Genomic DNA, 13,556 nt, shown 5'->3' with positions numbered 1-13,556 from the left:
ACTATTTACTTGTATACCTAGGTCCCAATCTGCACTAATCCAAGATTTGAATTGATCTGTACAATTTGTCCAGTCTTTTTTTCAGCATGAAAATGTTAGTTGCTTTAAGCTTCTTTCTTCTAAGCGTCTCTCTGCATCTTGTTGCTGTTTTATTTTTAACCCATGGCATTGCATGACCCTTACAGCTTCAAACCCTGCAGACATTGACGACAAGAGCTCCTGTGTGCTTGATACTTCCAGGGGCAGCAACTCCAACAATCTTGTTGAAACTTGCTCACTGTCAACTTCTCAGGGTAGGTGATTTTACAGAGGGGAAAGGTGATGGTGCGTGAATATATTTTATTAGTGCTAAATACAAGATGGCTGGTTCATTTTTCTAGTTTTGGTAAAAAAGAAAATTGCAGCTAGTGAATAGTTGCATTTAGTGCAAATAGTCTACATTTTGTTATTTACTGGTATTCTATTGTTGGCATACACCAAAGATTTAAATGACATAGAAATGTTTCACATCATTTGTCTTCAACACACTTTCTTTATATATATGTATAGATTGACTGATGTTGATTTACCAGCAAATAAATAGAGAAATATAGTTGTTGTTGTTTTCTTCTGTGTGGGACATTGTGTTGTACTTAGAAAATAGTTATTGATTTTATCTCCAACTATTAGTGTTAATATGATAGACATCTCTGAGTATCATTTGTTTAATACTTTCTAGTTTATTAAAGCATGCAGACTAGCATGATAATAGATTTTTAGTCAGACAAGGGCATTTAGAACATTCAAAAGTCAATTACTTTATTGACACTTCACAGAAGAAGGTAGCAACACAACAAAAAAAAAAAGCAAATGGAAAAAGCGTTTGAATAATTTAAAAATGTATTTCTCAATTTATATGATAGATCTTTCATAGTGTTGCCCTGAAGTTCTGTGTGTATTCCTCTAAGCCCATTCTAGGATAAAAGATAACTTGAGGTCATACCATTGTGCTTTTCTTCTCAGAGGAGTTGGAATTACCCTGTTTGACTTGATCAACATAAATGTCTTAAAACTTTAGAATTTATCAAACTAAAAAAAAAAGTAAATCTTAATTTTGATTGTGCCCACAAAGGTTGTTTGTTTACTAAAAAGCAAATTTTTAACCGTATCATATTGTTTAAAAAAATATGTTTAAAGTTTTAAATCTTGATGCATTATCTCTCATTTGACTTCAAGCAAGTTCAGGCAACTCAGTTTTTTAAGAAATTTTAAAACTATTCTATTTCTATCAGTTTTAAGTGGTATAGAAAAATAGTTTCCTTGATTGACATTCAATCGTTATTTTAAAAATAAAATCTTATAACATTGTGAATCAAACCATTAGTCCACTAAGAAAAATACATATGAATTTTGAGTGAGAATGGCTTACATTGGGTTTAGTTTGAAATACTGGCATTATTTAAGAAGTGTTTTTTTCTGACATTGATTTTAGTATTCTTTATTATTTGTTTTAGACACACACTATAAGCTCTGATTATTTAACTCTGTACTCAAGATGTAATTGAAGAATTGATTTTATCCATCTTTGAAATAGTGTTTGTAAAAATACACAATATTCAAAGCTTTAAAAAAACATATTTGGCAATCTGTTTGCTTATGAATCGGTTACAAGGTTGTCACACTGTCATGAGTGCATTCATAATGATGTAATGTCTGGGGAGTTTTTTTCTTCTAAAAAATGTGACCATGGAGGCCTATTCAGTACTTGGAGAGATGGTTTGAAACTCTTTTCCCATTGAGCTTAAACATGCTTCATTATGTCAGGATGAACACCAAGTCCTATCTATTCAGGAATTATTTATGATAACTTTGTGTTTTCAGCTCACCAAAGATTTTCGCACTCCATCATGAACATACAGTGGCAAGACCACACTAGAAACAGCGATGTTCTTGTGAAAGCTGGTTTGGGCAGTATAATAGTCCGACAGTTACACTGGGTAGGGCAGTTTTTTTTTGGTGAGCTGAAAGGTGTTTGGCAAAACAGAGGTGCCCTAAGGAAACATATAAGACCAGCTTAGACACCACACATTTGAGACCAAAAGAAAATCTACTGCTGAAGACAGATGTAGACGTCGAAAAGAAAATTTTAATTGGCCACTGGCAGATAATGGCTTTGTCTGCACTGGATGTGGCAAAATATTTAGGTCACAGCTGCATAGCCACCTGAAATACTGCACTCTTCATTAATCTTGGGACTCAAAGACAAGCCCTATATATGTCTGTTGTATTTTAAAGTGCTTTAAGCCTACATTCACTTCATTAAATTACATTATTATTAGTAGTAGTAAATAATATTTTTTGTCTCTGGTGATATATTGTGACAGCGAGACAGTTGATTGTCATTATAAAACAAACACAGTATTAACTCAAGTTATTTCTTGTTGTTCTTTTTCTCAATTAGGGGCCTCGGCTGTGGTAGATGATGTTGAAGTGTCTCGAATAACCACTACATGTACAGCAGAACTTAGCACAATCATAGGCCCACATTCTATACTTGAAGAAGGCAGCTATGAGGAGGGCCTTAATATTGACAAATCAGGTTTTATTTTATAAATAGTCTTATAAATATTCTGCTTTTACTTTAACACCCCCCCCCCCTTTTTTTTTTTCCCCCCCAAATTTTTTTTTCTTTAGACATGAAGTAAGACCTTAAGATTATTTTGTACTGTTTGTTTCTGAGCAGGTTCAAGATCTCCCTCTCCCTCTTCTTTACAATCAAAATCAGGCAGCCGCAGTCCATCCCCATCAAATATGTTGATATCAAATGATAATAATAAAGACAGCTCCACACCAGACAGAGATTCTTTACATATAGATATTACTGGACCCGAAGATAGCAATGTTAACAGAGGTGAGAAAATCATGATTATTTAATATACTAGCTGATAACCCATGCTTTGTTAGGTTAGGAAATTTGGTCTAGCAATTCAATTTTACACAAGTTTCAGAAAAAAAAAGAAAAAGGTATAAGTGTATGTTACTTATTGTGATCAAGACTTTTTTCTCTTCTTACAACTTGCGATATAACGGTCCACATTATAATGCCACCTTTAACCTTATCCCTGCACAGTTGTTGGTCCTTGATTTTATAGCCCTTAAGAATGAAATACTGGTAACTTGATTATTAATAAACATTTTTATATTTTGAAATAATAACTAGGAATGTATTAAAAAAAGATTTGGAAAAAAGTTGACCATTAGTTATTTCAATGTCCAGTCCATATAAGTATACAGTTGTCCCTAGTTAATTTTGTATTTCATTTTGGGCCTATACATTTATTACCCCCCTTCCTTCCCCCCAGCCCAGAAACACATGGAGTTAGAATACAATATTGCACTCAATATCAATGTAGCTGTTTAACACTAAGGCTTTATATGGTAGGGCATTTTTTTTTTAAGTAATTAAAAAAAAAAGAAAAGTCATGAAGTTTTTATTTTTTTCAGTTCCTTACTATCCAAAAAGTTTTCATAATTGCTACTCTGAAAGAAATCTCATTAAAATTGACAATTTCTTAGCTTATAAAGACTATTACATAAGGGTGTAGTTTATATTTAGAAGTTAGTAGCTTCCTTAAAATAAAAAACATACTTAAAATACACAGCATAGTAAAGCCTTTGGTTTAGTACCTTGATTGCTCATCCAATTGCCAACTAACACATTATAGACAAAGGTTTATAATATTATACTTTTATGAAAATGTCTTGTAGGTCTAGATGTTTCTGTTGACTCTATTGATGAAGTGAAGAGTATTATGGCTGGTGGCAATGTTCCTGGCTGGATGCCAGATGTAGCAGTGGTACTGTGGAGACGAATGCTGGGCTGTCTAGGAGATGTCAACAAGATAGAGGATCCAGACATTCATGCCATCGTCTTTGATGCTTTGGAGGAGCTGCTGGATACATTATGTCGGGTATAATATCCTTTCAACTGTTAAAGGACTATCTTAAATTAATTTGAAGAGGTTTAGACTTGTTGAAATGATTTTATTTTTGCTATGGAAATTTCTAATGGTCATAGACAAAATCACTTTTAATATCATATGGTCTTACATATATAGTTAGACTTAAAGTGGGCAAATAGTATGTATATTTAATTTTCACTAGATGAGTGACAATCTAGGTGTCACACAGGACAACATGTCATCTCCTCAACCACCTGAACTGATTCCCCCACTTCATTATTTTTCATCATGGCTTTTTGAGGTAAAATGTTTGAAATTTTTGTTATTTTTAAGTGAGGCTGATTTAATATCTGGCTATTTATCATATTTTGTTTTATAAATTATCTTATCTTATAAATTACAGACGTTACTTCAAAAGAGAAAATAATTATGTCTTATACATTTATTGTATGAATTTAGTCATGAATGTTAATCAGTGACTTAAACTCTGCTAAGTCATTGGTTTTCCTGGCTGATACTTGCTTTAAAGGCATTAGTTTTTAACTAGTTAACTAGTTTTTCAAAATCATTTGCTTACTCACCAGTGTTGCTTATTCATTCTAGCTATTTATTATATTTTGTTTATTTTATTCTTGTGATTATCATTTTTTTTTAAAGAAAAGTTAACTTTACCTACTCCATTGACTCTTTTTCTTAAAAAGCAACTTTAATGGTATATTTATTTTTCTGTTTGAGTTTTTTTTATTAATATTAATATTTATTTTTCACCTCAAATAATAATAATAATGATTTTGTTGTTTTTTTCTCTTATGGTTTTGATTTTCATTCAATAAAGAAACAATTTACTCCCTTCCAGTGTTTCAATCTCAGCAACCGGTACAAGAGAGGAAAGCTGCTGGCATACCAGCTTATTTGTCAGGCTATGTTGAGACGCCATGAGGTCATGCCTAGTCCTCAGCTGCTAGCCCAGTTCTATCTAGTTTTACACACAGGGCTGGTTTCCCCAGATCAAGTAAGTTGATTTTATTGATGTGAACAGAAATTTTTGATAACTTCAGGCATAATTTAAACAAATCACTACTAGTGTTGGTACTGGTATTTCTCTTTTGCCATAAATATAAAATAAAATATAAATGTTACAAGTTACAGATATAAATGAAATATTGTGTGATGGAACCAAAAAAGGTGCATGATAGCCAGAGTCCAAACCAAATCATTTCAAAATGATTGTATCTCGATTTCAGGATATTGTGAATGTTCTCATCAGGGATTGTGGGCACAAGTTTTTTTCTTTTCCTTTACCTGGTTGTTTGTTGCTCACTCTGGATTTCATCAAAGCTGCTGGCAGCATCATATCAGCAGTGGACCATAAGGAGGTGGGTCTAAGAATATCACTTCAGTCACATTTGGAAAACAAAATTAATGATTACTTATTACTTTGTACAGGACAGATCTCATTAGCTGCTTTTTTTTTTTTTAAATAGACCATTTTAATAATTACATGGACATAGGATGACAAGATGGCACTATAAAAGTGATGTTCTTGTGAATAGACAGTATAGAGAGATTGCTTATAGTTCTGCAGTTACTCTGTGCGGGGCATGTATCCCATATGGGGGAAGAAAAGCCTTTCTAACAGTTTTGTTTTTTAAAAAATCCAACTTGTATTAAAAAAAGAAAAAGTAAAAAAAACCTTTGACCTTAAGTGTTCAATTATTCATTGACTATTTTAAATTTATAGTAGCTCATTACTTTAGCCCAAAGTTCTTTTCATGTGATCTAAGTTTAAGCGTATTTAAAGTGATTAAGTTATCTGTACTACTTCAGCCTCCACGAGCAGAGGCAGTGACTGTGCTAGGGTCTTTACTGTGCTATCCTCATCACCTACAAGAGATTCCAGTCTTGGAACCTGAAACCATGAAAACAATCAGTATATCCTCATCAGAGCTCAAGAACAAAGTGCTTGACCTTTTACTCAGGGCAGGCAAGAAAGAGCCAGCAGGTCTGGCCAGGTAACTGAATGACATGTACTGTAGTCTTTAGCTTTTCAGATAGGTGTTTTTATATTCACTGAAGGCATTGCATTTGCTATTGCTTTAAAGTATTATACACATAGCATCATAATATAGCATTACTTACACTGGTTTAGAAAAAGTGTAACAGTTTTTAAGTTTTTCTATTGCTGATTTGTAACTATTGTTTTCTATGCTCAGGTGTGTGGCTGTGAGTAGTGTTGCAATATTTCTATATGGAGAATTAACTCATGGAACAATGCATCCTAAGATGAAGGAGGCTATTAATGTTCTACTTGGTGCTTTAATGGTAATTTGTTTTGAATTTTTTTTTTAGTAATCAAACTTTAATGATTCATTAATATTTAACCTTTTTACTTTATTTGCAAATTGTTATTATTATTCTTTATGAGGCAGTATTTTCAAAGTTTTGTAAAATAAGAGATGAATGCAGCTTAGAAATGGTTTTGCTAATGCATTCATTTAATAGCTGCTTGATGCTATTGTAAAATACTCTTTCAATTCTGTCAGTGTGTGAACAAGAAAGTTGCCAAAGTGGCATCAGACATGTTGTTACTGTTGTGTGATCATGTTGATAAGTTGTTGGACTATCATCCACAAATGCCCAAGAAAATAGCAGAGGTCAGTTTCAGTAAAAAAAAATTTAATTACAAGTTTCTTGAAAAAAAAATTTAATTTCAAGTTTCTTGATTTATATAGTTTTGCATCATTAAACAGATACAAGGTTTAATAAAAATGTTTTATTTTTACCCAGGCCATAGCTTCTACAATATCTGGTCTTATACCTTCACATGGTCTCAATATTAATTCTGATGAAGAAAAAAGGGTATGTTTATCTACACTAGAATCATTACTAATAGTTTTCAGTATATGAAATGAAAAACATTTACCCCTCCACCCCCCTTTTTTTTTAGCTGTAGTTTTACACATTGAAGATCTTGGGAACCACTGCCTTTAAGCTTTGATATTTTTAAAAGGATGTATTTACAAGTTTATTATGACCTGCTTTAGTTCAGCATTACCATTCTCTAACTCCCTTGTCCTCAGCTCATTGTATGGATGATGTTCTGTATGGTGGAGTGGTGTCTTAAGATGCCAATGCCTTTGTTGATGGAAACAACAGACACAGACAAAAGTTGCATTTATAAAGTATTTAGGGTAGGTTTTATTAATGGTATCATGGCAAGTCACAGTTATCAGTTATGTTTGTTTGAAAGTAACAAACCAGAAAACAATAGGAAGTGCATAGAAATAACACTTGTACCTGAGGTAAACTTTTGTTGCTACTTATTTTTCAGGTTCTGCATTCTGCTGTCACTGGGCACAGCTCTTCTTCATTAACCAGAGTCAGCAAATCTTTATCAGACTTCCTCCAGGACACAGACTACAATAACATCTGGGAGCAGGGTGTCAGCATGAGTGCTCCACAGCAGAGACCATTCAGTGCAGATACAACACTGACTGATCCTCTAGCAGACTCAGCCAAACAGTCTTCAGGGGGACCACAAGTTGAGCCTGCAAGGAAACCAGAGACAGACATTGTTAAACTAGCAGCAAGAGCTGTAAGCTGAATGTTCACTTAGTTTAGGTTACTTAAAGATTTAGTTTAGGTTACTTAAAGACTTTCTTCTTAATAAAAAATATTTTGACAATTCAAATCATAAAAATTTCAAAATGTTTATCAATAATTTGTATAATAATAAGGCTTGTCTTGAGTCTGAAGATTAGTGAGGAATGCAGTATTTCCTGTGGCTGCTCAGCCCTGGCTGTGACCTACATATTTGCCACATCCAGGGCAAGCATAACCATTGACAGAAGGTGGTCGATTTAGATTTTGTTTTCGCTGTCTGCGTTTGTCCATCAGGGGAGTTTCTTTTGGTCTCAAATATATATCTTGTAGCCTTGGTGAGTGACCTCCAGCTCTCTTGTTCTGAGGCCGCATGGAACTAGGTGCTCTCTTGTATGTCAGCTAAGGAAAGTTGACGCCTAAGCTGGTCTTGAAGCGCTTCCGTGAGGCGCCTCTGTTACGTTGACCACCTTTTAGCTCACCAAAAAAGACTGCCTTTGGCATACGTTCGTCTCCCATACGGAATACATGCCCTGCCCAGCGTAACTTTCAGACCATAAGAAGTCCATCTATACTGTCCATACCGGCGTAAACTCTCGCCTGAAGGTGTCCAATAGCGCCAGACGGTTATCAACTTCCCTTGAAAGTGAGGCTATGGTACCTAAATATGTGAAGTGGTCTACCATGTTAAGGAGCTGTCCGTTTACTGTGATTTTTGGGTCTGAGTATGTTTTATTGGGTGACTTCTGGAACATTACTTCTGTTTTCCCGAGGTTGATAGATAAACCGAAAGAGGCGTCAGCATATGCAAATTCATTTACCACGTTCTGGAGATCATGTTCATTGTGAGTTAGCAGGGCACAATCATCGGCATAGATAAGTTACGTTATGACCATCTTCTTTGTTTTTGTATGGGATAGTAGACGTCGAAGATTGAACACATTGCCGTCTGAACAAAACCGGATGTAGATGCTTTCGTGCAATCGCTGCCTCATTTGACTCAGCATTACGCCAAAGAAGATAGCGAATAGAGTAGGAGCAAGTACACAGCCCTGCTTCATGCCATTTTCTATTGAGAAGTGATCAGAAAGGTCACCATTGTGTCTGATCTGCCTTTTTTTGTCCCATGTGAAACTGCTTGAGAATGGATAGGAACGTAGGTGGGCAGCCTAGCCAAAATCCTCTACAATCCATCGTGACTGACTGTGTCGAAAGCCTTGGTGAGGTCCACAAAGGCAGCGTATAGGCTTAGGTTCTGCTCTTTGCATTTTTCTTGTAATTGTCGCAGAACAAATATCATGTCAGATGTACTTCTACCGACTCTGAAACTACATTGGTTTTCAGATAAGACCTCGTCCACTAAAGAGTGAGTTAGTCAGTCGAGCAACACTCGAGCGAAGCTCTTTCCTGCTAATTACAGAAGTGTAATGCCTCGATAGTTGGAGCAGTTAGACTTGTCACCCTTTTTGTATAGGGATATGATTATGGAATCTCAAGTCCAGGTGGGACCACGCACTTCTCCCAGCATAGAGCGAACAAGTCTCTTAGCCTCTCAATTAAGGCGACACTACCCATTCTAAATATTTCAGTCCATCAGAGCCAGTGCTTTGTGTTTTTTGAGTTTAGATATTGCTGTCTCAATTTCCTCAAATGTCGGTGGGTCGTCGAGCTCCTTTCTCATAATTTTCTGAGGGACATTTGCCAGCGATTCCTCCGATACATGCTTTTTATCACCAAATAGCCAAAGAGGAGTGGTTCAACCAATGGGCATCAGGAAACACAGGCAGAGCCATGTACAAAGAAATGACTACGCCTAACAAACTGGACAGTATTAACTTCCTCCCCCGCAAAGAACAATCTACAATTTTCCAACTAAGAACAGGACACACACCACTATTAAATTACCACCTGAACAAAATAAACTCCACACAACTACCCCTTTGCAGACTCTGCGCCCACCCCTTTGAAACCGTAAACCATATCCTCTTTGAAGGCCCCTCCCTAATCCACCTTAGACCCTACTTCCACTACAGCCCAACATAACCAACACCCTGTATGGCAGTGCTGAACAACTGAAGAAAACAGCACACTTTTTTTCCTTGGCACAGTCTGCAAAAGAGCTCACAGCTCAGCAGCAATAAAGCTGGCTAGAAGAAGAAGAAGAAGAATCACCAAATAGCATACTGTAGTGTTCTGTCCAGCAATTTAGTATGTCCGCCTTGCTAGTTAATAGGGTAGAACCATCGGATGATCTTAGCGATGCTGTAGTCTGGTAAGTTGGGTCATAGGCACAACAGAGACTGGTTTGATGAGAACAATACCGCAATTTAAGAACTGTTAAAGAATAAGCACAAATACTATCGCTCTGTTCTTGCAAACCATGATAGCGCAGCCAGAACTCTCCAAAGAGCTTCTTGTCACACTCTGCAGTCAAAGGACAGAGAACTAAAAAATAATTGGTGGCTTGAGCTGTCTGTAAACATGCAGAGACATGCTGATTCTGGTGACACATGCTCTTTCTATGTGTGGCTTCAATTCACACTCTGCAGTCAAAGGACAGAGAACTAAAAAATAATTGGTGGCTTGAGCTGTCTAAACATGCAGAGACATGCTGATTCTGGTGACACATGCTCTTTCTATGTGTGGCTTCAATTTGTATAAATGTATTATCATTTGCCAAGTATAATGAAATGACAAATCTTTTTGGCATAAGAAATAAAGAGTCTTAAAGTAACTGTATAAAGCTGGTAGTTATTAGTATCAATTTATTTTGATCCCTATCACACCAGTACAATTTCAACTCCACACCCAGCCAAACAATGCTTTCTTATATTGAAAAAGTAGCTGCTTAGTAGAAATAATGTGTACTTACAGTGTAAATGAATCTATAATATTTGTTCAAAAGCTTAGTAACAAGGTTTAACTATATCACCAAAGAAAAGATAATTTCTATTTTTAACAACCAGTTAAAAAAAAAAAAAAAGAAAGATTTCTATTTGTGTTTGGAGCTGTTTTATCCAAGGTGATACATTTATTACTTTTGTTTTGTATTTCATTTATTAATTTAAGATTTTTTTGAAGATCATTGAAGAGTTGAATTACTTAGTCATGGGTTTGTAAATGGTACTTGAAATGTATTGTTATTATTTGACATAATTAAGAGACATGTCTAAATGGTAGTTCTATTCTTATAAGATCTAATAGGAAATAGTTAAAATACTGTTAAAAATCACCTGTTCAAATTGTTTCTTTGCCAGCTGATGTCTCACCTGGTCAACCACATGTCCCACTTCCCAATGGGCTCAGGAGCTGCCAGGCTACACACCACTGTACAAGAGCATCATGACCTTCCAGAGTATGTTGAAGAGGACTTGAGGACTGAGATATTTAGTGCTCCTAATGTTCAGGTTGGTTTCATTGTATCCAGAAAAATATCCAGATAACTTCTATGAACTATAAACCTTTTACCATTGAAATTATTAAACATTAAATTTGGTTTTTCATTTTGCTTAAAAAAACTTTCTTTCAGTTTTTTGTTCTGAATCATCGATGCCTGATTTCTTTCATTGAACTTCCAGCTGTGGTGAGTTGTAGTATTCTTTATTGTACAAGTACGTTGAAGCATTGTAGAACAACATTTGTAGCAAAAAAAAAATTAAGAAGTATTTTTGTTTGCTTTCTACAACATTGTCAAAATCTCTATGTTCTTTCCAAAATAAAAAGTTAAGATAGATGGTATTGTTGGTTTATTGTTGAGACTACATTTTTAACCTTTAATTATTGTAGTAAAGTTCCAACACCTTTCTATTTTCATAGACTTTCAGGTGTATTATTTAGATCTATTTTTAAAGTGTGAGTCATTTCTTAAATTTGCTGCTGTGTATGTAATAAACTAATGAAATCTTTTATTGGGAAGGATGCTCCTGGTGGTGGAGTGACGGCAGGTCTAATGACTGCCAGAACAGTCTGTCGTATCATAGTCAGAGACTTATGTGGTAAATACTGCTGGGAGAACTCTGTGTTGTATAGTCCACCTTGGTGCACCAAGGGCTCCTCTAGACACAGTAAGCAATGGAAACTAAATAGACTTTTCTTAGTATGAATTTTTAGATGAAGTAATAAACTGGGTTGATGTAATTTTTTTTTTACTTATTATACTTGATAGCTAAAAAATAAATTTTAGCTAATTATTAATGACCTATTGCATGTAAATGATTAGCTTTTTTTTAATAGTATTTCCAGGTTTCATTTTGTCCCCATATTGTTTCAGATGCTCAGACACTCCTTGGTCTAGCAGCTGGTGCTGAGCTGGAGCCTTTACTTATTCAGGAAGAAGATGATGTTCTGTATAGATTAGAACCTTTGAAGTCATTACAATTGGAGGCGGAAACAGATAATTTGGATATGGTAATTCAGATTTTATTTTTTTTTAATTAACATAATTTGTTATGACACGTTTTGTTAAGTGTTATTAATTCATCACTTAAAAGGCTCTACTATCATTCAACATTGTGTCATTTACTAAGTCAAATAACAGATGTCTTGTTGAATTAGAATTTAATCTGATTAGGTTTACTGGTCAATTTTACTAGAAAATGACAACGAGAGCCCCCAAAAAATTTAAAAAAGAAAAGTTAATCCTAGTGACATCAGGGATTAGATAATTAGACAAATTGACCTTCCAGTTTAATCCATATTTGAAAATAATATGACTAAGGACTTTCTACACAGTATACTTTAAGCTTTTTACATTAGAACATGTTAGCTTAAGTGATTTTGGTAGAGCTTCAGGAACTGTACAACATTGAATATCAGTTAAAAAAACAACAACACAGCAACAGTTTCCTGATTTGAAGCCTTTGCTGTTTTCTTCTTCAGATGTTGGCTCATATTGGCCTTACTAGTCCAGAGTGTTTGCTAAGACCTGGCCAACCACTCAACATAGCTGCCAGGTTGCCTGAGGAGCTTACTGAATCAGCAGAAGTCAGTTTAACAAAACTTATTCATCAGCAAGCACAAATAGAGAAAGAACACAGAAATGCACACCGTAAAGACATCAAGTAAATATCCCTACTTGTTCTTTTATAATTCATTTAAATTTACCAAATTTTATTAACACTTAAGGTGCAACCACTTGTAATTGACATATTTGCATGTGGTAGTGAATTTTCTGCCACAAATTTGTGATCACGAATATTCATTTCTGACAAAACCCACAATTTCAAATTTTGTATATTTTTTAAAAACTAAATGTGAAACTTCTACTTATGGAAAAGAAAAATTCAACTTGTTTTTTTATCTTTGCTCGAAAGTAATAGTTTTTAATGAGCTTTTAAATTGTTATAATTATTTTAAATAAATCATCTAATCATTTTTTTAGTACAATTTTTATATACGTAAAAAAAAGCTGCTTATAAGCATAATAGTGATATTTTTTTTTTATTAATTGAACTGTCGCAAGAGTAGCTATTTCAACTAAGTATCAGATCTGTTAAAGAAAGTACTATTCATTTATTGAATGTCAGTTTATCGTGAGCACAAAAGTTTGTTGTGCTGATTAAACCTACTTTTGAAGATGTATGTATAAACTGTGTATTTTGTTCCTAATGCCCACATAGACACAAAAGGAAAAGGGACTCTGAACAGTAAGTTTCCATGAACCAAAACAAATCTATTTATTTTCACTCAGCAGTAGGATCAATGGAAACTTAGCAAGACTTTAGTTTTGAAGTGTTGTCTTGTTCATCCCTACAAAAGATTACATTCTTGTCAGTAAAATATTGAATGATTTTTGACAGTGTTGGCCAAAGTAAACTACTCATTATTAATTTGAAAATGTTGTTGATTTTTTTTTTTTTTTTCATTTTATAATTGTATGAAGGGGAAAAAAAGATGTCTGGAAAAGAATTGTAGTCAATCAGGTTATTACTTTCCACCACTGCAATGTTAAGAAAGTATTATCTAGCACAACACTGACATTAAACTGGAAACTTCCTTTTGAGTGTTTTGCCTGTT

The 13,556-nt window shown here is 34.5% G+C and overlaps 1 protein-coding gene across 12 annotated transcripts in view; it reads left to right on the top strand.

Annotated features, from left to right (window-relative positions):
• The window catches only part of LOC106057120 (ral GTPase-activating protein subunit alpha-1-like), a 55,085-nt gene that overhangs the window by 22,539 nt on the left and 18,990 nt on the right, over positions 1-13,556 (top strand). For 9 of the 12 annotated variants that reach the window (XM_056023781.1, XM_056023776.1, XM_056023774.1 and 6 more), the window contains 19 exons: positions 186-293; positions 2,441-2,578; positions 2,720-2,890; positions 3,748-3,950; positions 4,144-4,242; positions 4,798-4,953; positions 5,186-5,317; positions 5,769-5,953; positions 6,155-6,263; positions 6,485-6,595; positions 6,729-6,800; positions 7,022-7,132; positions 7,273-7,536; positions 10,799-10,948; positions 11,071-11,124; positions 11,458-11,605; positions 11,812-11,948; positions 12,420-12,601; positions 13,160-13,186. In XM_056023781.1, coding sequence (XP_055879756.1) covers positions 186-293; positions 2,441-2,578; positions 2,720-2,890; positions 3,748-3,950; positions 4,144-4,242; positions 4,798-4,953; positions 5,186-5,317; positions 5,769-5,953; positions 6,155-6,263; positions 6,485-6,595; positions 6,729-6,800; positions 7,022-7,132; positions 7,273-7,536; positions 10,799-10,948; positions 11,071-11,124; positions 11,458-11,605; positions 11,812-11,948; positions 12,420-12,601; positions 13,160-13,186 — 2,557 coding nt within the window. The remainder of the gene's footprint in view (positions 1-185; positions 294-2,440; positions 2,579-2,719; positions 2,891-3,747; positions 3,951-4,143; positions 4,243-4,797; positions 4,954-5,185; positions 5,318-5,768; positions 5,954-6,154; positions 6,264-6,484; positions 6,596-6,728; positions 6,801-7,021; positions 7,133-7,272; positions 7,537-10,798; positions 10,949-11,070; positions 11,125-11,457; positions 11,606-11,811; positions 11,949-12,419; positions 12,602-13,159; positions 13,187-13,556) is intronic. The other 3 variants (XM_013214193.2, XM_056023780.1, XM_056023777.1) reach the window with 3 other exon arrangements.

Source organism: Biomphalaria glabrata, chromosome 3 (genome assembly GCF_947242115.1).
Source record: "Biomphalaria glabrata chromosome 3, xgBioGlab47.1, whole genome shotgun sequence".
Taxonomy (NCBI): Eukaryota; Metazoa; Mollusca; class Gastropoda; family Planorbidae; genus Biomphalaria; species Biomphalaria glabrata.
Note: the sequence above shows the minus strand (reverse complement) of the source record. Positions and strands in the feature narration are given on the sequence as shown.